Below are 25077 nucleotides of genomic sequence, written 5' to 3'. Positions count from 1 at the left end.
AACATTGAAAAAGTAAAGGAAATGATAAAAAGAAAAATAAAAAAATCGGGAAAATGAAAAATAAAAATCAAGAACAGGAAAAATTGAAAAATCGAAAAGTTAAAAATTGAGAAACTGAAAATTCGAAAAATAAAAATCTGTAATATTGCAAAATTGAAAAATTGCAAATGAAAAATTGAAAAATTAAAAAAATGAAGTTGAAGAACAAAAAATTATGAAACCGAAAATTTGAAAAATTAAAGAAAATGAAAAAACGAAAAATTGTAATATGAAAAAAATTGATCGAAGGTAAAAGTTTTTGGATGACGGTCACCAGTCGTTTAGAAGGGTATAAATGATTGATTTTTGAGTAACGCTTTACCATGATTACGATAACCTGAAAACGTTTGCAAGATGTCAGAGCATTCGGTTTTGCAATTGCAAAATGTTGTTAAGTATACAATTTTGATTTTTTTCCAAAAATATGGATATTTATGGTAAAAACTGAACACGGATTCATTAACCACATACAAAAGATAAGGAACTAATAATAATCGAGAAAAAGTGTGATGGTCTAGGACACTGGAATCTGCTTCAAGAGTCACTTCGTGTTAAAAACCCCGTTCGATAACCACAAAAACGTTCCGTGACGAGTTCTAACGCTATCATGAGTGAATCCCCCAGAAAAATGCAAATCCTGCAAACGCACCTACATGCAGTAGCTCCATTAAAACCTAGTTACTTCAAATGAACTCAATCTTCACCACATCTCCAATAACGACCACTCATTTGAACCCAAAACAAAACCCGTAAAACTAACTCGACTTTTCTTTTCCAGGTAAAACCCTCTGCCAAGCCTGCAAGAAAAAATGTTCCGGGGAAGTCCTCCGCGTCCAAGACAAATACTTCCACACCCAGTGCTTCAAGTGCAAAGTGTGCTCCAATTCTCTAGCGCAAGGCGGTTTCTTTTCGAAAGACGGCGCTTATTACTGCACTGCCGATTACCAACGGAATTTCGGCACGAAATGTGCCACTTGCCAAGATTACGTCGAGGGAGAGGTGATTTGACGAATTGCGGTAAATTCGCGGGAATAAATTGGGTGTTTTAAGGTGGTCTCTGCCCTCGGCAAAACCTACCATAAGAAGTGTTTCACGTGCGACCGCTGCCGACAACCGCCGCCCGACGAGAAGGTCACCTACACGGGAAAAGAGGTACTCTGCCAGAAATGTGTTCAGATTCCGGTTAGGGATGGGACTCCTAAAACTAGCCCAACGACTAATAATGCCAATGGTAAGATTGCGGTCAATTAATTAAGTGTGCAAGTGACCAGTGGCCTCGATGCACTGGATGTGTGAGTCAGGCGGTGATGAGTATTTATAGGGGAATTAGATCACGGCGATAATGCGTTTTTCCGGAGTGAAATAACAGCGCGCGGCGAAAGGAAGGATTTTCGTGATGTAGGTGGCAACGAAGACGCGGAATACAGTCATTATTTGTTGCATTGAAACGTTAAATAAATAGCTCGGTGATATATAGTAGGTGTAGAGCTGCAAAAACCCGTAACGTTTCGCATCGGAAACTATAACACATGACAAATCAAGTATTTCGGACTTTTGCACAGACTTTGTCGTTTAAAACAAGTCCGTGGACAATGGAACCGATTAAAATCCATCTCAGATTACTTATTTAGTCAAAAAGCGAATAACGAAATAACCATTTTCGTTATCAGTTCGATTAAAATGACTATTGAGGAACCAATTATTCAAGCTTCCATTACAGATAAGATTGACAGTGTAATTAATAGTGACATCTATTAGTGTCACCTCAAAGCCTTTACTCAGTTGTGATTAATGTGAAAAGTAGACCGTGTTGCCTTGTCATAATAATAATAATAATAATAATAATTGCACGATACAATTTTTTTACGGTTCTTGAAGGTTTTGCACAGTAGCGGCGAAATAATATTGACGTCATGCTGTGAGAGGACGTAACGTTACGTCATTGACTCGTTGACACGCTTTGTATACATAGACGTTTGTCAGGATTTCTTTGTGTCAGTACAAAAAATGTGCAAATACTTGTATGAGAGTGTAAACTTTCATCAAGAAAGTGTTTTCTGTTGTCTTAATTTCACCTTGTAAAGAACGTTTTTTCAGCATTTAATACATAGTTGTTTATGTAATTACAATGTTTATAATGCAGGCGGTTTCTATACATATTACATATTTACACCGAGTACAATAATAGTGCATTAACGCACTTAAAGAACTTTCACTCAGTTTTGTAATGAAGGATTTTCATTTGCTCAGGAAAAGCTACGTCGTCGTTTCAAAAAATTACAAAAAAATGTTTATAAAATACAAATATCAGTGAAGTATTAATTGTACTTTGAAAATCCAATTTTAATTTTAAAATTGAATATGTAGCGTGTTTCAAAAAAAGCGAAGTGATTTATTTTATTGATCAAGTCGTTTAAAATGTTCGCAATTAATTTTAAGTCCCCTGGTGTTTTGTTTTCAGATAAATTTAAAGGAATTTGGTGTTTTGTTGCTAGATGAATTTGAAAAAAAATCTTGAGTGCCGCAGTGTTTGGGAACCCATGGTGTATTAATTTGGGAGCCCGTGGAGATTTTTTTTTGTAAATTATTTAAAATAATTTTGGGCGACTTTGGTCTTCTATTTTTGGAAAATCCTGACCTGACTTGTTTTTGAGTTAAGTTAATTTTGGGATCCCGGTTTTTTTTTTTTTTTTTTGAAAAATCTAAAACAATTTTGAGGTTCTAGGTATTCCTGTTTGGAAAGCATTTGAAAGTGCTTTGGAGCCTCGAGAGTCTTTTCTTAAAATAATTTAATTACATTTCTTAGAGGATACGTCATTTGCTAAAATCACTCATATCTTAGCAGGTACTAGCCCCGCCCACCCACCCTCTCTTTTTTTAGAGGGTATGTCATTTGCCAAAATCGTCTTATTTTAGAAGGCCCCACCCACCTATCTTTTCTTTTCTTAGAAGATATCTCATTTGCCAAAATCTGTCTTATCTTAGCAAATACTATCCCCGCCCACCCACCCTTTTTTTTTTTTGAGGATATGTCATTTGCCAAATCAGTTTTGTCGTAGCAGCCACTAGCTAGGATAACACTGAGATTGGCAAATGACATACTCTAAGAAAAGAAAGGGTGGGTGGGTGGGGGGGGCTAGTACCTGCTACGGTAAGACTGATTTTGGTAGATGAGATCCCTCTAAGAAAGTGGAAGGCAGGTGGGCGGGGTTAATACTTACTTTACTAAGATCTATCTGGCAGTTACTAGCCCCTCCCACTCGTCCTCATTTTTCTTAGAGGGTATCTCATTTGCCAAAATCAGCCTTATCTTAGCAGATACTAGCCCCGCCCACCCACCCTCTCTTTTTTTAGAGGGTATGTCATTTGCCAAAATCGTCTTATTTTAGCAGGCCCCACCCACCTATCTTTTCTTTTTTTAGAAGATATCTCATTTGCCAAAATCTGTCTTATCTTGGCAAACACTAGCCCCGCCCACCCACCCTCTCTTTTTTTTTGAGGATATGTCATTTGCCAAATCAGTTTTGTCGTAGCAGCCGCTAGCTAGAATAACACTGAGTTTGACAAATGACATACTCAACGAAAAGTAAGGGTGGGTGGGTGGGGGGGCTAGTACCTGCTACGATAAGACTGATTTTGGCAGATGAGATCCCTCTAAGAAAGTGGAGGGCGGGTGGGCGGGGTTAATACTTATTTTACCAAGATCGATCGGGCAGTTACTAGCCCCGCCCACTCGTCCTCATTTTTCTTAGAGGGTATCTCATTTGCCAAAATCAGCCTTATCTTAGCAGATACTAGCCTCGCCCACCCACCCTCTCTTTTTTTAGAGGGTATGTCATTTGCCAAAATCGATCTTATTTTAGCAGGCCCCGCCCACCTATCTTTTCTTTTCTTAGAAGATATCTCATTTGCGAAAATCAGCCTTATCTTAGCATCTACTAGCCCCGCCCACCCACCCTCTCTTTTTTTGAGGATATGTCATTTGTCAAATCAGTTTTATCTTAGCAGCCACTAGCTGGGATAAGACTGATTTTGGCAAATGAGATCCCTCTAAGAAAGTGGAGGGCGGGTGGGCGGGGTTAATACTTATTTACTAAGATCGATCTGGCAGTTACTAGCCCCACCCATCCGCCCTCTCTTTTCTTAGAGCGTATGTCATTTGCCAAAATCAGTTTTATCTTGGCAGGTACTAGCCCCACCCATCCGCCCTCTTTTTTTAGAGGACATGTCATCTGGCAGAATCGATCTTATTTTAGCAACTAAGCCCGCCCATGCTAAAAACTAGGATATTTTTCGAATTTTGTCGTTCTTGTGCTGTCAAACTTATGTAGAACTGATGGAACTGTAATGTGCTGGAGTAAAAAGACTGCGTCGATTACTTATCATGTAAGAACCTGTAGATAACAATAACCCTTTTAATTTCCTATAACATATTTGGAAATTAGACCAGCCACAGAGGGTTTACTGACCGCTGCGCGCCAGTGACCAACCCAAAAGGGGTAATATAATTCATCCGGCGAATTTCTACTTTTATGTTTTCTGGACATTTCATCCGTAAAATACAAAAATAGGTTTTCTATTTCCATCTGTCTGTCGATCTGTTTGGCCAGATTTTATTAGACAGATAATCTCCGAAACTACTGGATCGATTGTTGTCAAATTTAGTATGTTTTGTATATTAGGAATATGTAATTATTATTGTTAACTGCTAAAAATTTGGCTCATCATCCCTCCAACAATTTGATGACGTCCCCTCACATTTTCAAATTTAGTGAAGGCCTTTTAAATTTTATGTGACATGTGGATTCCTATATTCGTGGTTTATGAATCCGCTTTGATTTTTTTTTGCTCTAGGGATTAAATTTTTCCAAAAATCCAAAAATGTATAACAACCTTTTATACTGGTATAAGTTGCATTTTTGTTAAACTGTGGCTCTTCTTATTTTTTTTAATTTATAAAGGTTTTCACAAAAAATAAAATTTTATAAGGAAAGTTTTGTCTGTTGCGCGTTTCTCTTTTTTTTTGTTTGTTTAGTATTTTTGTGTCTTTTTTAGCCTCCTTTTTTTGTAGGTTTTTCCCTCTTTTTTGTTCCTTTTTTCACGCATTTTTTATTTATTTATTTTTTTAATCTTTTGTTATACTTTTCTTTATGAATTTTACCGTAATTGGATCCATGACTTGTCGCAAATTAACGGTTATTATTATTTTTTAATTAAATATTCTTTAAATTTTATTTTTAAGGAACCTGTTTTTTGTTTGGCGTTTTTGTGACTTTTTTAGCCTTTATGGCTTCCTTTTATTTGTCGGTTTTGTGTCTTTTTTTACACATCCTTTTGTCGCTTTTTTAGCGCATTTTTTTAATAAATTTTTTTGACATTTGTTATTTTTTTCGTCTTTTTTGTTATTTTTGGTCGGATTTTTATTTTTTTCGTCACTGTTTTACGGATTGTTGTGTCCCTTATCGCTTATTCTAACGGTTTTTTTTTGTAGTGCATTTTTTGCGTTTCTAACGCCTGTTTTTTGTCGATTTTTTTTTCTTTTTTTACGTTTCTTGGGGTTTTTCGCGTGTTCTTAAACGCATTTTTTGTTGCTTTTTAAAACCTTTTGTCCTTTTTTACCCTTTTGTGCCCGTTTTTTATTTTTAGGCATTTTTTAAAGTCTTTAGCACTTTTTGAATTCTAGTTTTTTTGTACATTTTTCGTCACCTTGATTTCTCTAGGTTTTTTGTTTTCCTGTTATTTTTCCTAATTTTTTACGTTTTTTAATTCCTTTTTTATTTATCATTTTAATGACTTTTTTTGTGTCGATTTTTTCCGCCGCTTTTTTGCCAAATTGATCCAACGTTCCTTCGGCAGAACTTCCCTCGCCCTTGAAGGACAGTCCACTGAATTCCGCTTCTTTGAAAAAATATAGTACATGTTTGTTTTCTTATAACCTCTATACAGGATCTCTAGAATGTATGGAAACGGTTAAATATCTTGAAAACCAGTCGTACAAATCAATTGAAATTAGGTATAGGGTTACAAGAACTCTAGGACCATTTTTTTAACTAAAGCGATTTTTTTATTTTTAATTTTTTTGGAATAAAATCTGCCAAATTTGAAAAATAAAAAACTTGAATGGCATTGAGACAAAATATTTTTTCCGTTGCTTAATATCATTGTGTCCGAAAAATTGATGACGTCGTGCTATTAAATACTACACGTTTTTTTAAGTTCATTCAAATGAAATCTCGATTCCATTTTCAAGCAATAATGTGGTGAAAAGAGCGGAAAAATGCAGCAACAGAATGGCATTTATTATTGTAGGTACATATTTTTATATTATTCAAGAGCATGACCATTTTACTCAGTGAAATTATATGATGAATTGTAAATTTTTCTTTTTGTTATTTCTAGTATACGAACAGAATGCCACGTTTCAGTAGATCTGACAGTTATCTAAGATAACATCTGAAGATTAGTTTTTCTGCATTATCTCAAGAAGTAGATTTATTTGACATTTTAAGTAAAATTTGTCGTACATTAGTTTTTTTTTTTTTTTTGAAAGTATTAAACCTCTCAATCGGTTGCAGTTCCATTTATTGCTTATCTTTTAATGATTTTACAAATTTCGCGCATTGTTTAATCGACATAAGGTTGCATGTGATAATAAATACACCACTTTGGAAAAAAACTGGCGAACAATAGCGCGTTTCGTTGTTCGTTGAAGTGGGTGGACACGATAAGATTAATTTTCGGCAGAAAATGAAAACGACGGATTTCAATCATGGGTAGCTAAATGTAAAAGGCTGATTTAAAATCCGACCTGAAACCAAATTGTTAACTCAATACCAATTGTAAGTTCTTGCTACTTCAGCTGAAAAATAAATTCTCATTTTCTGTTTTATTCTTCGTATCCATTCTAGTTTTGTTATTACGCCACTGAAAACAAATTGAAGTAATTCACTCTAGAAAGTCCGCTTGTAACTCGCCGTAACAACTTCCCATTTACGTAAAACAACAAACTTTTTCCTTTAAGGACGTTCCGTTGTGAAATCAACATCGATCGCATTTCCGACAAAAGCGAAAACTCACCTCACATCACTCAAGCCCCAACCAAACCAACCAATTAAATCTAAAAATCGGCATTCCTCCTGAAATTATTCTCAATTAAGATAGATAGCGGATTCGCACTTTCCAGGAGAATTCTGATAGACGTTTGCAACAGCTAATCGCTTTTAACGTCGATAACGTCCTCGTCACGGTTATAAATAACTCGACCAAATAAGTGATACGAAGTATTTTTTCGATTTTGGTCAATCGCGATTCGCACAGATGTAATAATGGCTTCTAAAATTTCAGAATGTGCCGGTTGTGGCAAAGAACTGAACGAAGGACAAGCTCTGGTAGCCTTGGAACAACAGTGGCACATATGGTGTTTCCAGTGTGGTACATGTGGAGTGGTTTTGCATGGAGAATATATGGGACGCAATGGGAAGCCGTATTGTGAAAGGGATTACCAAAAACAATTTGGGATTAAATGCGCATATTGCAACAGATATATCAGCGGAAAGGTGCTGCAGGTGAGATAGAGATATGATTAGGTTATGTAATGGCGGTAATTGCTTTCGGTGTGTTTATTAATCAACGGGAGTTTGGTTGTTAATCAGATTTATAGCGGCATTCGCATTTTACGAAGTGGGAGTGTCTTAAGCTCGTGGAAAATATTTTTGCCACTTGTTGGAATTTGCGATGGGAGTGATTGATAAGGCTCATTTACACGAAGATGCCAATAAAACGTACGAGGATTGGAATAAATTAAAACCTCATTGTGTTGGTTCGGTCATGAAACTTCTTACTATAAGCGAAATTCTCCGTGTAGCACATGGATTGAGAAAATAAACACTAGTCGCATATCTGGTCCCCTTTGTATCATTAAATTCTCCTAATTTTCTTTTACGAGCCACATTAATCAGCTTTTTTTGCCATAAATGCTCAGATTCCATCTGATGTTACTAGGAGCAATAAAGTAAATATTTCATGGCTACTGTTTATACTTCGTGTTAATAACCGAAGCGTGCCTGTGTTTCAGTCGCTTTAAAATGTTCAAACGACAATAAATTACGGATTAGTTCTAGATAGATTCGATTTTTTGTCTCGTGAAAGCACCTGCACACATTCGTATTGATACCGATCTTCCATTCACTGCAAGCAGAAAGGAAAAGTTTTTTGCTGGTACCGGTTTCTTTAACAATTAGTAAGAGGAAACTTAAAAGTTGTGTTTGTTTTATGCAATAGCCGTCTGACTTCATCCAAATTTGTATTCAAGGTTAAAAATGTTTCGTAATTGGGAGAAAGTGAGCGCGGATTTGCTGTACTATTATTTGGTTTTGGGTGGACGAAAGTCGACGTGGTGTGGGATTTATTGCTTACGCATCTTTTTTGAATAAATTAGGGTGAATCATCGAAATGTGTTTTTTAGTTTGGGGAGAATTATGTGGTGTGAAGGGGTAAAGTTATGTAATTCGTGTTCGTGGAACTAAAACGCAAGATTTGTGCCGAGAATCGATCACATCACTCTGATTCAAGGCTGTTACCAAGTACGAGCAAATCAATAATATTTTGATTAATATTTGGGCAGCCAACGCGATTAGTTTTATTTATTGTTGTGGCATCCTTTTAATTTAGGATGGCATTCCTAACGTTTGTTTGTTTATTGTGACGCAAAAAATTATTCATTTGTACTTTTACTCGACCTCCAGAAACGAAAAATTGGCCAGTTTTGTCAGTGCAAAAATTTGCGTGAGTAGACAGCTAATAAGAGTATTAAACCTCTTAGCTACCCATGAAAGGACTTGGAGAGGATTACTGTCACAGATTACATTGACCTCCCGCTGTTAAAGAATCTTAAAAGGAGTCAGTTTTGGTAATGCTCAAAAAGGATTTTTTTCTTACTTAATACAACTGCTAACACGCATTTAAATATAATAAAAAATGACACTTCATTTTATTTGTTGCTAGAAATTATAGACGCAAATGAGGATGAGGTTTTTCTGAAGTTATCACAGGCTTACGATCGCTGTTCAGTTTTTAATTGGCAACCGAATTTTTTAAAGGTGGATCAAATTGCGGTAGTGCCAACTTAAAGGCAAATCTCCTGGAATTAAAACATGTTTAAAATGGTAAACTTTCATAGCGAAATATCGATTTTGCAATTACGCTCCGCCCCCCAGTCTGACAACGAATGAAAAATTCATCACGATTGTGATCGAGACGGATGGGTGGGGCTTCTCTTTTGGTTTTCTTTTTTAATGAATACATTTAGTTTGACACGATTACTTACCAACATAATTCACATGGTAATTTCTCGTAGAAAAATAAGGATTGCTCCGCCCCTCGGCTCGAATAAAAAAAATCATCAGAATTGAGATCGGGCGGGTGGGTGGGGCTTAAATTTTGCCTTTTTGTCTTAATATACTTAGCCATCTGTTCACAACAAGAAACTGAAAACATGGTTAAAATGGTACATGTTTGCAAGGAAATATGGATTTTGCAATTATGGGGCGGAAGCTTCCATTTTAAATATGTTTTAAGTTTCATGTTATGAAAAGAAGTCTACACAACATATCAAAATAAAAAGAAAAAATGTAAGCCCGCCCACCCACCCTGTCTCAATTGTGATGATTTTTTTTATACACTGTTAACCAAAGGGGTGAAACTTAACTGCAAAATACAATTCTTTACAAGAAATTAAAACATGTCTTTTAGTATCGTGTTGTTCAAAGAATATATATATTAATATATTAAGAAAAAAAGACAAAATATAAACCCCGCCCACCCACCCTATCTCGATTGTGATGATTTTTTTATTCATAGAAACTTAAAACACATTTAAAATGGCAAATTCTTCTAGACAAATATGAATCTTACAATTAAGCCCCACCCCTCGATCTGACAACGAATGAAAAATTCATCATGATTCAGATAGCGGCGGGTGGGTATTGGTTTAATCACAGTTATGGCCCACCCACCCACCCGGATCTCAATTGTGATCAATTTGTTATTTGTTGTGAGTCATTGCAAGAATTTGCAGAGTGAAACTTGTTTGAAGTGTTATCGTATTGTTTTAAGAAAAAATAGGAAATGAAGAAAAGCAAAAACCTTTTTCTTTGAAAAACAAGGATTTTGTCATTAAACTCAGTCTTTTGCCTCAAGACTAATAATAATTGAGATCGGGGCGGGTTTGGGTGGGGCCTAATCTTTGGTTTTATTTGTCTTAATATACTTAATATTCTTTCAACAACAATACTCAAAATGATCTTTTTAATTTCTCGTAGAGAAATAAGGATTTTGCAGCTAAGCTCCGCCCTCTTGGCTCACGACGAATAAAAAAAATCATCACAATTGAGATAGGGCGGGTGGGTGGGGCTTATATTTTACCTTCTTTTTCCTTAATATATGTAGCCATCTTTTCACAACAAGAAACTTAAAACATGGTTAAAATGGTACATTTATAATATGGATTTTGCAATTATAGGTCAGAGTCTAATTGCAAAATCGAATTTTCCATTTTAAAAATGTTCTAAGTTCATGTTGTGAAAAGAAGTCTACACATATTAAAACAGAAAGGCAAAATGTAAGACCCCCCCCCCCCCCAACCGCCCTATCTCAATTGTGATGATTTTTTTTTATTCGCCATAAACCAAGGGGGCGGAGCTTAACTGCAAAATGCTTATTTCTTTACAAGAAATTAAAAACATGTTCTTGAGTGTCGTGTTCAAAGAATACTATATATATTAAGAAAAAAAGGCAAAATATTAAACCCCGCCCACCCGCCCTGTCTCAATTGTGATAATTTTTTTATTCTTAGAAACTTAAAACACGTTTAACATGTTAAATTTTTGTAAGGAAATAAGGATTTTGCAGTTAAGCTCCGCCCTCTTGGCTCACGACGAATAAAAAAATCTTCACAATTAGATAGGGCGGGGCTACATTTTGCCTTTTTGTTCTTAATATGTGTAGATTTATATCGACTTAAAATTAACTCTGTCAAATGCAATTTTTGCAAGGAAATATGGATTTTGCAATTATGGGGCGAAGCCTAATTGCAAAATCGATAATTCCTTATACAAATTTTCTATTTTAAAGATGTTTTAAGTTTCATATTATGAAAAGAAATCTACACATATTAAAACAAAAAAACAAAATGTAAGCCCGCCCACCCGCCCTGTCTTGATTGTGATGATTTTTTGTATTCGCCCTAAACCAAGGGGGTGGAGCTTAACTGCAAAATGCTTATTTCTTTACAAGAAATTAAAACATGTTTTTGAGTATCGTGTTCAAAGAATATTACATATATTAAGAAAGAAAGGCAAAATATTAAACCCCGCCCACCCACCCTATCTCAATTGTGATGATTTTTTGTATTCTTAGAAACTTAAAACACGTTTAACATGGTAAATTCTTGAAAGGAAATAAGGATTTTGCAGTTAAGCTCCGCCCTCTTGGCTCACGACGAATAAAGAAATCATCACAATTGTGATAGGGCGGGTGGGCGGGGCTACATTTTGCCTTTTTTTTTCTTAATATGTGTAGATTTATTTCGACTTAAAATTAACTGTTACATGCAATTTTCACTATGTTTTCTTCAAGTTGATGACTTTTTAATTTGAACACCCGTTACAAGAAATTTTGCCAAAGTTGAAATATGTATAAAGTTGTCGAGTGACCCCATCCGTTCGAAGCGTAGCCGAGAGTTTTAACATTTTTTTTTTTTGTATTATTTGAAAAAAGAAAAAAATTTGCATAGTAAATACTATTTAAATTTTATAAAGTAACTTAATCCTGTATTTGTGGTATATGAATCTTCCTTGATTGTTTGTCCTGGGCATCGAGATTTTTACAAAATATCCAAATCGTATCATAACAATTTATGTACGTTTTAAAATTCCTAAAAAATTACCAATTACATAGTTTTCACAAAAACTGTCGCCTTATTATGATTAAAAAAAACTGATTTGCAAGAAATTAAAAACATGTTTGTGAGTATCGTCTTGTTCAAGAAATACTAGATATATTAAGAAAAAAAGCCAAATATAAACCCCGCCCACCCACCCTATCTCAATTGTGACGATTTTTTTTATTCGCCGTGAACCAAGGGGGCGGAGCTTAACTGCAAAATACTTATTTTTTACAAGAAATTAAAAACATGTTCTTGAGTATCGTGTTGTTCAAAGAATACTATATATATATATTACGAAAAAAAGGTAAAATATTAAACCCCGCCCACCCAGCCTGTCTCAATTGTGATGATTTTTTTATTCTTAGAAACTTAAAACACGTTTAACATGGTAAATTTTTGTAAGGAAATAAGGATTTTGCAGTTAAGCTCCGCCCTCTTGGCTCACGACGAATAAAAAATCATCACAATTGAGATAGGGCGGGTGGGCGGGGCCACATTTTGCCTTTTTTTTCTTGTTCTTGTAGAGAAATAAGAATTTTGCAGTTGTAAACTCCGCCCGTTTGGCTCACGACGAATAAAAAAAATCATCACAATTGCGATAGGGTGGGTGGGCGGGGCTATATTTTGCCTTTTTTTTCTTAATATGTGTAGACTTGTTTTGGCAACAAGACACTTATAACATTTCAAAAAGGGTAAATTTTTGTAGTAATCAACTTAAATCGTTCAGTTTTCTTCAACAACCCTTTTAAATAGAACAACTTGGCAACGCAGTTTATAAATGACAATTTTTAATTTCAACGTCAGCAGCAAGTTTATAAATCCCACTTAAGTGTTACTAGAGAATTAGTTTTTTTATAGCCGTTTCGGCGAATTACAATTCCTCAATCATAATAGGATCTTTTGGAGAGTAAAAACCTGTGTAAAGTATGACTGACTCTAGAATTACTTAAGTCAGGTTTATAATAAAAATATCACATGCAAGTGCTAGCTCAAATTAAGTTCTTCAGATTTCTTGTGTTAATTACAAAAAAGACTGTTTATATTTAACTTGTTTATCATTATCTAAAATGTGTACATAAAAATAACATTGTTATTTAAAAAGAAATATTGACGTCATATCTTCGACACTGTTGTTAATAAAAGAGCCTCAGGTTTTTCCATTGCATGTACTTTGATACGCGTTATAAGTTTTGCTATTTTATAGTTCATAAAAGTCGTACGGAATTTGTTAATGGTATTAATTTAGCATAACAGCTAAGCTATAAGTTTTTATGAGGTGTGCAGGAGCAAAAAATCATGAATAATAAAATATAATTTTTTTCTAAATGTAGCAGGAACTGTGACAAGTTTTCGTACACAACTTTTTTAATCACGTCAAATTTACAATTTACTCAAGGTCTGTTTTGACGTTTTTATAGCCTTTTTCTTCCTCAGCGTAAGCTAAGTTGTTGGGCGACTTGTCACTTTTATGTTTTCTCGACGTTTCATTACTTCTAGCGTACGGAAAAAGTGGTTTGTGTATTTTTTTACAGAAAATTGAAGATATAGAGTAAATTAAACGATCATTTAAGTTTTTTTTCGTCAATAATTTATAGCACCATTGTTGACTCAATTCTTCGAAGCTAAATTCTAAATTATGAGTAAGCGCGCATTTAATGTAATTGTTCGTTGAGCTGGTAATGCATTTATTAGGATCCTTCATCACAGGACACTTCTAGTGCTACCAAATTAGCATATCGTCACTCCTTATATTTCATTAACCAGTTTTTTGTGGTTTGAATCATCACAATTTCAGGCACTGACATCAGTCGCGTTAAAGTTCAATTTAAAAGGATAAGACGAACGGTGCTTTTAGTTATAAATAACCTTAAGATTGCATAATTGGCAAAACAAGACCGGTTCTTTGACATGGGGTTTTTGAGGCATTGGGCCATGCACATAAAAAGAAGAGCAGAAGAATTAAAGGGAAAAGAGAAGATTAAACCTAAAAATTAAAAAAGTGGCACGGATCCACGCAGTCAGATCCATTCTGTTTTGAACTGAAAATAAATGTCAAAGTTTGTGGTTACATAATCGTAATATTTCGTAAATATTGACTGCAAGATATATTAAATTTGATGTAATTCTTTTTGTGTAGGCATCTGTTTCAGCCTGTAAAAAAATGTGTCAAGTTGACCTTTGAAACTTCCGCAACGTCTAGCCTTAATAAAAAGTCTTTAGTAACTCTGTGTTGTTTTATAGGCCGGTGAAAATCATCATTTCCACCCAACTTGCGCCCGATGCACGAAATGCGGCGATCCGTTCGGGGACGGCGAGGAGATGTACCTTCAAGGCGGCGCCATTTGGCACCCCCGGTGCGGCCCGGGTCCGACCGAGAACGGGCAGATCCTGAACGGGTCCGGGGAGCCGAACGGCCACTGCACCGACACGGACGCATCAGTTAGGGAATTCGATAGAATGAGTAGCTCCGGCGTGAGCGAGATGCAGGTATTTGACTCCGTTTCGTTGTTATTCCCCAAATTTTGTTTTTTTTTTCGTTGGTCTGCGAGCGTAGTTGTTTTATTTTTTGCATGGTATTTTACAGTTCTCCATGCGCTCTCGCACCCCTAGCTTGAATGGTTCGTTATACAGTCCCACAAGCATGTCCCATAGGAAGGTTGGTTTCTTTTTTTTACGTATTTGTTGCTCGACATCCCATTGTTTGTTGTTTTTTAAATGTTACTTTTTCGTATTCGACTATATTGAACGTCGCCGCTTTTTCGCAGCATTTCAGTTACCGAACACCTTCGCCGGGCTTGATATTACGAGAACATAACAAATCAGCGACTTTAGCCGACGATATATCCAGAATATACACTTATAGTTACCTTACAGAAGAACCAACTTTAGGCTATTTACGCAGACCCATAGAACCTTACGATAAAGCTCCCACTTCGCCACATTTCCATAGACCAACTTGTAAGTCGCTCGATTTTACTTGTTTTTTTGATGTACACGAGTCACCATTGCAGCACAAAATTCTTTAAGAGGTAGTCAAGGCGGTAGTAAAAGACCCAGTTCTAGATCGGCCATGAAAGTCCTGGTCGACTCCATCAGGAGCGAAACGCCTAGGCCTAAATCGCCGCACATGAATAACGAAGAACCAATAGAATTAGCGCATTTCCCGGCCGCTAAACCACCAGTGCCCGGAGAACCGCCCAAAATAGAAAGGGATGACTTCCCAGCACCGCCATATCCATACACTGACCCAGGTAGGAACCACCACCCTCCATTATCATTTAAATACTTTTCATTTTTGTATTAGAACGCCGAAAGCGGTGGTCAGACTCGTACAAAGGAGTCCCGGACTCGGACGAAGACGAAGTAGACGGTTTAAGCCCTAAAGAAGTAGAAGATTTAAAACTCAAAAAAGAGGAAGAAGAGTTGAGTAAAATATCTAGTGGAATAGGAAAAGTGTTCTTAAAAAGTGTACAGGATAGAGAGAAACTAAGACAATGGAAGGCTGCTCATTTAGATCCTAGGAATGCGTCTAGGTAGTACTTTTGTAGAGTAGTTCCGGAGTACTATTGTGTGTTTCTAGGACGCCTTCCGCAAACAAAGAACCATCATATAGACTGAGGTACGATAATCCTATTGGTGCAAGTCCATCCAGGAACATGGATCATCCGAAACCTTTCGACGAGGACGAGTACGACAGGTCGTACAGCGGTCGGTCTTCGGTGGGACGCTCGGCGGGATGGTCGGCTCCCAATTATAATGGTAAGAAACTTTTGTGGGTAGAAATAACGAGTCTTATTTTAAATTAGATTGCAAGTAGAATGCTGACATGAGTGGGCGTCGAGTATTTTTTATTAGTAATATGTTTTTTTAGAAATGTAAATATTTACGTCACTCGAGGCTGTTTTATACAAAAGTCGATTCTTTTTGATTGGATGGGAATTATTTATGCACACCCACATACATGTCATGGCATATTTAACGGGTATTTAATTGCTGCGAAATTGCTGGTAATAATTGAACCGTCAAGACGAGCGATGATTAGACGCAGTATTTGCATTTGTCGTGTTAGAAACTAGAGGGCGCGCACTTAATTTATCTAATTTAAAATAAGAACCCTGCGGGGACGTTCGACGCTAAGAAATGACCGAATTGGCAGGATAAACAAACACAAAATTAACAGAATTTTTAGCTACAATTGGCAGATAGTGAGAAGGTGAGGTGTGAATGTGGAAACGTCGAAAATTAAAACGCATGCGATTAATATAATTGTTTGCGAGGATGATTTTCCTAATAACAAAATTAATAAGACCGTGTTTTTGATAGGAAAATTGTAAATATGATTTTTTGCTAGTGATAATCACGGATTGTTTTTCGATAGCTTTAGAGCAGCTGAGAGTTTTGTTTTGGTTTATCACTCGTTTGCATGATTAGCTTTATAAATAGCATCGACTTTTTATTATTTTGCATATTTTTATTTTGCGTGTTGTACAGTAGTCTCATCTTTAAGAAGTGTCCCTAGACCAGGTTATGGGTTAAAATCGTCGACATTGCCTGCTAGAAACGGATATGTAAGTAGCGTTAATTTTATTATAAGTCGGACGTTTCAAAATTATGGGCTTAGTTTTGGAGCGTCTTAAAAACACATCGTTAACATGCGGTCTCACTTTTATTTGTTCTCATTCTGTTTCTACCATTGTACCATTGTATTTTCACTTCCCCTTTGCTATGCAGTTGTGAGTGCTCTGCGACATGTTCCTAAGCCAGGTTATGGTTTGGCGCCACGATCTCATACATTCAGTTCTTCTGCGGGTAGCTATCCTCAAATTCCTGTAAGTCTTAAGATCGGCATGCTTTTGTAATTATTGAGCTTGTGTATTTTCGACAGTTGTAGACGGTGAGCTGGTTAAAAGAATCGCTTTCGTGTTTTGGGGTTGCGGTGGTCATTTTCGTTGACTGAGATTCTCTTCAACTGACTCACGACTTCTGACATCCTGCGCGGCTTTTTGTGTATGCTCCATGTGCATTGTCCAGCTCAAAAAGTTTCAATCAAGTCAGACAAATTAAAAAAAAAAAATTCACAGTGACTTCCAAGAGAAAGTTGTGCCCGACACCCAAAAAAGCTCGGAAATTTATATAAGTGTGAAAAATAAAAAGGAGTTATTATACCGGGTGTCTAGAAAATATCGGTTTCGTGGTCCATCGGTTTGTTGGTGATTTTTAAATTATTGTGGGGATGATACAATGCTAACCAAAATTTATTGATTCATCCCCTGGAAAATTCGTGACGTCATCTTAAAATGTCGGACTGTATATCCTTTTAATTTTATTCCTTTGGGTTATTGAAGCAAAATATACTTGGACCCGTGACCCGTCAAAAAAGCTCTGACAAAATAGCTTGATATAAGTTTTCGATTAATCATTAAAACGTATACCTATAGAGGGCGTTACGGAACGAAGCAATTTATAGTGTTGATTTACTCAAAGGTAGCTAGTCCATTTTTCCTGACTCACATTAATTTAAGAATTACACGAGATTAACTAAAATTGATTCCCCTCCAGAAAACTGATGACGTAATCTCTAAAAACTGATAAATATGGTTTTTTCGCCTTATTATTTCACGACGCATTTTAATATTTTTTTAAGGTGACGTTATAACTTGTACAAGGAAATGAATTTGAACATTTGAGACGTCAGTTTTTCGAAAATCCATATGCGTAAAGTTAAAAAAGAACCTAAATTTCATGTAAGACCCATTTAATAATATTTTGACATAGGGATGGAAATCGAGTGCTGCATACCCGTGTTCTGTAAGTTGTGAATACCAAGAAACCGTGAAAAGTAAAAGATAATCAGTTAAGATATTTTCAGATGACAATTGTCGGTTTAAAAACATTTCGCATCCACTTATAAAAGTACTAATATATGCTAAGGTTGCTAAGATCGGACTGATTTTTGTTAATGAGACACCCTCTAAGAGAGGGTGGGTGGGCGGGGCTAGTACCTGCTAAGGTAAGACTGATTTTGGCAAATGAGATCCCTCTAAGAAAATAGAGGGTGGGTGGGCGGCGTTAATACTTGCTAAAATAACGCATCCTCTAAGAAATTTAATTAAATTATTATAAGAAAAGATATTAGAGGCTTCAGAAAGCTGTTTCAATTTTTTTCCAAACAGGAATACCTAGAACCTCAATATATTTTTAAATTTTCAAAAAAAACGGGGTCCTAAAAAAACTCAAAAAACAAGTCAGGTCAGAATTTTCCAAAAATAGTCCCTCAAAATTGTTTTAAATAATTTACAAAAAAAAATTTCTATTTTTGGAAAATACGTAATTTGCTAAAATCAGTGTAATCTTAGCAGATATTAGCCCCACTCGATCATCCTCTCTTTTTTTGGAGGGTATGTAATTTGCCAAAATTGGTGTTATTTTAGCAGGTACTAGCCCCGCCCATCCGTCCTCTCTTTTCTTAGAGGGTATCTCATTTGCCAAAATCAGTTTTATCTTAGCAGGTACTAGTACCGCCCACCCACACTCTCTTTTCTTAGAGGGTATCTCATTTGCCAAAATCAGCTTTATCTTATCAGGTACTAGCTAGGATAAAATTGATTTTGGCAGATGACATACTCTAAAAAAAGAGAGGGTGGGTGGGTGGGGCTCATACTTGCTAGGATAAGACTAATTTTGGCAGATGACATACTCTAAGGAAAGAAAGGGGGGGTGGGTGGGGCTAGTACCTTCTAGGATAAGATCGATCTTGGCAGGTACTAGCCCCACCCCTTGTCTTCACTTTTCTTGGAGGGTAAAAAAAAATACTAAAAAATGTTCATAAAATACGCTGAAGTATTAATTGTACTTTGAAGATTCATTTTTAATTTTAAAATTGAATATGTAGGGTGTTTCAAAAAAAGCGAAGTGATTTATTTTATTGATCAAATCGTTTAAAATGTTCGCAGAAAATTTTAAGTCCCCTGGTGTTTTATTTTCAGATAAATTTAAGGAATTCGGTGTTTTGTTGCTAGATGAGCTTGAAAAAAGTCTTGAGTGTCGCAATGTTTGGGAACCCATGGAGATTTTTTTTTTGTAATTTATTTAAAATAATTTTGGGGGACTTTGGTGTTCTATTTTTGGAAAATCCTGTCCTGAACTCTTTTTGTATTTAGTTAATTTTGGGACCTTGTTTTTTTTTTGACAAATTTAAAAAATCTTGAGGATCCAATTGGAAATAATTTGAAAGTGCTTTGGAGCCTCTAGAATCTTTTCTTATAATAATTTAATTAAATTTCTTAGAGGATACGTCATTTGCTAAAATCAGTCTTATCTTAGCAGGTGCTAGCCCCGCCCACCCACCCTATCTTTTCTTAGAGGGTATGTTATTTGCTAAAATCGATCTTATTTTAGCAGGTACTAACCCCGCGTACCCGCCCTCATTTTGTTAGAGGGATCTCATTTGCCAAAATCCGTCTTATCCTAGGAGGTACTAACCCCACCCATCTATGTTTTCTTTTCTTAGGTCTTTCATTAGCCAAAATCAGTCTTATTATAGCAGTTACTAAGCCCGCCCACCCACCCTCTGTTTTTTTTGAGAATGTGTCATTTGCCAAGTCAGTTTTATCTTAGTAACTAGTCGCTAGCTGAGATAAGACTGATTTTGGCAAATGACATACTCTAAGGAAAGAGAGGGTGGGTGGGTGGGGTTAGTACTTGCTAATCTTAGATCGATCTTGGCAGGTACTAGCCCCGCCCACTCGTCCTCATTTTTCTTAGAGGGTATCTCATTTGCCAAAATCAGTCTTATCTTAGTTGGTACTAGCCCCGCCCACCCACCCTCTCCTTTCTTATATGGTATGTCATTTGCCAAAATCGGTATTATTTCAGCAGGTAATAGCCCCGCCGCCCAGCCCTCTCTTTTCTGAGAGGGTATCTCATCTGCCAAAATCAGTCTTATCTTAGCAGTTACTAGCCCCGCCCACCCACCCTCTTTTTTTTGAGGATATGTCATTTGCCAAATCAGTTTTATCTTAGCAACTAGTAGCTGAGATAAGACTGATTTTGGCAAATGACATACTCTAAGAAAAGAGAGGGTGGGTGGGTGGGGCTAGTACCTGCTAGGATGAGACTGATTTTGGCAAATGAGATCTCTCTAAGAAAAGAGAGGGTGGGTGGGCGGGGTTAGTATTTGCTAGTCTAAGATCGATCTTAGCAGGTACTAGCCCCACCCACTTGTCCTCACTTTTCTTAGAGGGTATCTCATTTCCCAAAACCAGTCTTATCTTAGTTGGTACTAGCCCCGCCCACCCACCCTCTCTTTTCTTGTGGGGTATGTCATTTGCCAAAATCGGTATTATTTCAGCAGGTAATAGCCCCGCTGCCCAGCCCTCTCTTTTCTGAGAGGGTGTCTCATCTGCCAAAATCAGTCTTATCTTAGCGGTTACTAGCCCCGCCCACCCACCCACTCTTTTTTTGAGGATATGTCATTTGCCAAATCAGTTTTGTCTTAGCAACTACTAGCTGAGATAAGACTAATTTTGGCAAATGACATACTCTAAGAAAAGAGAAGGTGGGTGGGTGGGGCTAGTACCTGCTAGGATAAGACTGATTTTGGCAAATGAGATCTCTCTAAGAAAATAAAGGGCGTGTGGGCGGAGTTAGTACTTGTAATCTATGATCTATCTTGGCAAATACTAGCCCTGCCCACTCGTCCTCACTTTTCTTAGAGGGTATCTCGTTTGCCAAAATCAGCCTTATCTTAGCAGGTACTAATCCCGCCCACCCACCCGCTCTTTTCTTAGGGGATATTTTATTAACCAAAATCAGTCTTATCTTAGCAACTACTAGCCCCCCTGGTTGTTATGGTTATTATCCTAGAAAAAAAAAAGGTGGATTTCAGTCATCATGGTTACTAAGAAATCAGAAACTAAGTAGAGGTATTCACGCATTAGGTATGTGCAGTGTTGCCAATTTTACTTGTATAAAGGTACGTTTTTCGTAATCTACATCATAAAAAGTTTTTTTATTATTTTTTGAGACTCCCGTAACCCTCGTACCTAATGTACTGAAGAGTTAATCGACCATTTTCCAGACATCCGGTATAGTGGGGGTTCTAGGCCACTTTGTGGCGGGAAAATTTGACTTCGTGAGCAGACTCAAGTTCTCGGTCACTTGATTCAGCGCAAGTTCTGATTATAGGCCACTTTTTTGGCGGGACAATTTGAAATCGGCGCTGATTCACGTTCTGGGTCATTTCTAGGGGAGTAAATCAAAATTTCCCATCAAAAAGTGGCGTAGAACTAGTATTAACACTATATGCAAATAAGAGTCGCTTCGTCTTTGAAACATTTTTTAGTGGCGAAAAATATACAGGGTGTCACTAAGCGCTCATAAATTATTAGAAACAGAAAAAAGTCAAAGATCAAAATTATTTTTAACTATTCAGAGTGTTCTGTTTTATAGGTGTAACTTAAAACTTGTTTTTTTTTTTTAAATAAAACGTCCCACAGGTTTTTTGAAATTTTGATTGGTTTACAACCACAGTTTAATTTTGAAATTCCAAGGCGAAGTTGACACGTTATTCCAATTTTTTAAATATTTTTTTGTAATAGAAGGTTTCGCAAAAAAAACGCAACAGGGTTATTTTTCAAAACCGATATTTGAAAATTGAAAAGTGTTACAATTTTTTTATAAACACTATGTACATTAAAATTTGATTTTAAGGATTTGTATCTTCGATTTTTTGCATTGTAATCCGTTACAATATAATTTAATTAGGAATCTTAAAGGAGAAAGAAACAACATCATTAAACTTTTAATGTCTTCTAAATATCTGGTTTATCATGCTACAAATACTAAAGGTGTTTTATTTGGTTATTTATTTTCGTAATCTACATCTTAAAAAAAAATTGAGACTCTAGACCCCTGTACTGAAGAGGTAATCCACCATTTTCCAGACACACGGTATTTTTGATGAATTAAAAGTGACGTTAAGTCGTGTTTTTAATATTTAAAATACTTAAACAGTAACAGAAGCACTTCAGTAGAATTGTGTGGTTGGGAATGTTTGTTATTCATGAAACCCAGTTGTTATAAATAATAATATTTGAAACCGCAACATTCTGTAGTAAAGTGGGACACATTGGGTTATTTTTGTGATTAGAATACAATTACAATGACAATGTAAATACACAAAACTGAATTTTTTTCAATGTGAAATCGATTGGAAGTTATTTATATCTAAACAGAAAACGCAAAAACTACGAACAAGGTGACTTTGAACTATATCGATTTAAAAAATTTAGAAGTGCCGAGTGACTATTAATGTTTGTGATTTTTTTTGCCAGTGTGGCATACCTGATTGTCAAAACGACTTTAATGACAGTTGCAATCGTCAATACCAGTAATTCAAAATTGCCAACACAAATAGTCACCAAATATTATAAATTAGTTTGTTGATTGAGAGTTTTTGGCTTCTCAGAAACACTCCACGTCTTCTTGCTAAACCCCGCTTGCAGATAGCTTCTGATAGATCTTCATCTTGTCGTTTCCATTTCCATTCCGCACATTCATTCCCTTCATCGTGTATTTACTTTCATCGCATGTTATGTGTGTTTTTATGCCAAAGCCCCCAAGGCAAATAGAGGATGTTTAATCGCATTAATAATTCACAGGGTGATTATTCGTTTAGCGGGATGGGTGCTAAAACGCATAGCACCGACTTCAGTTGTGGAAAATCGGATAGTAAGTATCACACAGTACGTAGTAGTATCTGGCTTAAGCAGCTTATTTTACACGATCGGTCATAAAATTACGGACAGAAATCACTCAGTATATCTCGTAGTGGGTGTTGGTCGCCACCGAATAACTCGAGACATTTAGCAAAATTGACGCTTTCCCGACACGGAATTTTAACCATCTTTCAGTATTTTTGACGCTGCTTACTTCTCTTTGGTTTTTCGAAAACAGTATTAGCTTTGTGCATGATTTAGCGCCCTTCATGATTTCAAGTTTAAAAATAAACTCCGAAACGACTTGATATTCTAAATTTATTTTTTTGAATATTATCGAGCTAGAATGTTAAGTTAATGCTTTTTCTTCAGTTTCCACTGGATCCATCACGGATGTTGAAAGACGTGCTCTGGTATGTAAATAATGCTTTATCTAACTTTTTATGTGCCGCCCACAATAACCGCTTTTTTTAAATTTAACAGACGAAGTGGTTGTGTTCACTAAAAGCACACTCCTCTTTTCGATCGGCTCGATTCTTTATTACTTGCTTTTGTGGAGTAGGGTGGAGGTATAAGTAACGAAAATAAACACGAGTTCATTTATAACTACAGAGAACTTGTAGTGTTATTTTTAATGCACTAACTAACACTACTAGTTCTCAACTTTTTCTTGTGCTATTTATTTTCTTTGATTAAAACTGAGGCAATGTATAGTTTTCCGACCTGAGCTTTCAGTTAGTTGTCTTTGTAAAAATGGTGGTGGTTATGTGGTCGTTTTTGTACGATTGTTGAGGATAAATACGTTGGGATTAATTGTTGTGGTGTTAGAATTCAGAAATGCCCGTGTCCACGACATACATGGGAGGTCTAGGACGTTACCCGGGCGGGTACTCGTCACAAGTACGACGTTCCCTTCCAAACATGGCCCACACAATGCTAATCAACGAACCAGCCAAAATATACCCTTACCACTTACTTGTGATCACTAATTACAGACTGCCTGCGGATGTTGATAGATGTAACCTTGAGGTAACAACAATATAGTCATCGTGAAAAATTCGAACGAATCTTTCACTGTGGCGATTCCCCTCTTCGATACTGACTCAATTTCTTACAGAGACATCTGTCGGACGCAGAGTTCGAAGCAATTTTCCAAGTATCAAGAACGGATTTTTACAGATTACCGCAATGGCGTAGAAGTGAACTAAAACGTAGAGCCCGCTTGTTCTAAACTTTCCATATTCATGTGCTTCTGTCTCTAAAGTCATAGATATTGCTGCTTCAAGAGCGCTGTAATGTCATCACGCTAAAGCCGCTTACACTCGGCAATATGAAGTGTTATTTTACGGTTCCTTTTAACAGTTGTTTTTTCTTGTTTTGTCTTTTACTGACTGGATCATTCTTCGCCATAGCTTAAGTTGTTTTTACTCCATTTCGACCTAGTTCTTACAAAGTGCTGAAGTATGGTAGCTCTCATTTTTGTTGTTTTATTAAATAAATAAAAACAGATTTTATTTGCTGTAGGTGAAATCAATATTTTTCTACTGATTAGTTTGATTTTATATTAATATTATAAAATCGTGCTTTCGTGCCGCCGGATTTGATAAATGTGGTGGCACGAACGGCGATTCGTTATTGGTAAAGATAAATTTTAAATGAAAACCCAAATAAAGTTCTTTACTCAAAGAACGAATTGGCTATATTCAGAGATTGATATTTTTTCTATAGCGTAAGTGTAATGTTTAAGTAGTGCTAAGATATAGTTGAATAAAGTTATACAAATTTGGCATTTAGATTGCTTTAATTATAATTATGCTTTGGGCTAGTCGTATATTCTTTTGTACAATTTGTTAGTGCTGTCAAACGGACTCCATGGTGTACCTAAGGTATTTTTTTCAGGTGTATTAACCGAACTAAAGAATTTATTAAAAGTTTAGTACACCCTCTGAAATTAAACATGTAATCAAATTTAATAAATTCTTTAACTTACTTTCAGCTACAGTCACGATTTCTTTTCAGCTGCAATATTACTTTTAAATTTGTTAAAAATATTTATTTATTATATTATAATAACAATTTAAGCTTTAGGTATTCAAGATTTGTTAATATTGCTCTGACGAATAAAAGAATATAAACACACTCGTGAATGATATGTTTTCCCCTGAATGCACCAAATTTTGCCAAATGCAAACCATGCCTCCATCATCCATAATACTCCCAAGTCATAAGTTATGAAGTTCTTTAAATTTGAATTTTATAAATTTAGATTGGTAAGGTTGGTAGCCATCACGAAAAATGTCAGGTGAATGTCAGTAGCAAATGTCAAATTAAAATTTCCCGTATTTCGGGAGGCGTAAGGACTTCACTAACTTCTTC

General features: G+C 36.1%; 1 protein-coding gene across 9 annotated transcripts in view; it reads left to right on the top strand.

The window, feature by feature from the left end:
• Positions 1-24840, top strand: part of LOC135138150 (actin-binding LIM protein 1) — a 55636-nt gene extending 30796 nt beyond the window's left edge. For 2 of the 9 annotated variants that reach the window (XM_064068070.1, XM_064068041.1), the window contains exons 2-15: positions 818-1038; positions 1090-1270; positions 7384-7604; positions 14225-14470; positions 14568-14639; positions 14749-14941; positions 14995-15234; positions 15288-15516; positions 15564-15742; positions 16715-16812; positions 22645-22714; positions 23074-23114; positions 23530-23730; positions 23819-24840. In XM_064068070.1, the coding sequence (XP_063924140.1) occupies positions 818-1038; positions 1090-1270; positions 7384-7604; positions 14225-14470; positions 14568-14639; positions 14749-14941; positions 14995-15234; positions 15288-15516; positions 15564-15742; positions 16715-16812; positions 22645-22714; positions 23074-23114; positions 23530-23730; positions 23819-23932 (2306 nt within the window). In that variant the 3' untranslated portion in view covers positions 23933-24840. Of the gene's footprint in view, positions 1-817; positions 1039-1089; positions 1271-7383; positions 7605-14224; positions 14471-14567; positions 14640-14748; positions 14942-14994; positions 15235-15287; positions 15517-15563; positions 15743-16474; positions 16552-16714; positions 16813-22644; positions 22715-23073; positions 23115-23529; positions 23731-23818 lie in introns of all 9 variants that reach the window. The other 7 variants (XM_064068057.1, XM_064068050.1, XM_064068063.1 and 4 more) reach the window with 7 other exon arrangements.
• Positions 24841-25077: the final 237 nt, after the last annotated feature.

The sequence above is a fragment of the Zophobas morio genome, unplaced genomic scaffold, assembly GCF_036711695.1.
Source record: "Zophobas morio isolate AGI-343-1 ecotype UQ-CSIRO unplaced genomic scaffold, CSIRO_AGI_Zmor_V1 ptg000004l, whole genome shotgun sequence".
NCBI lineage: Eukaryota > Metazoa > Arthropoda > Insecta > Coleoptera > Tenebrionidae > Zophobas > Zophobas morio.
Note: the sequence above shows the minus strand (reverse complement) of the source record. Positions and strands in the feature narration are given on the sequence as shown.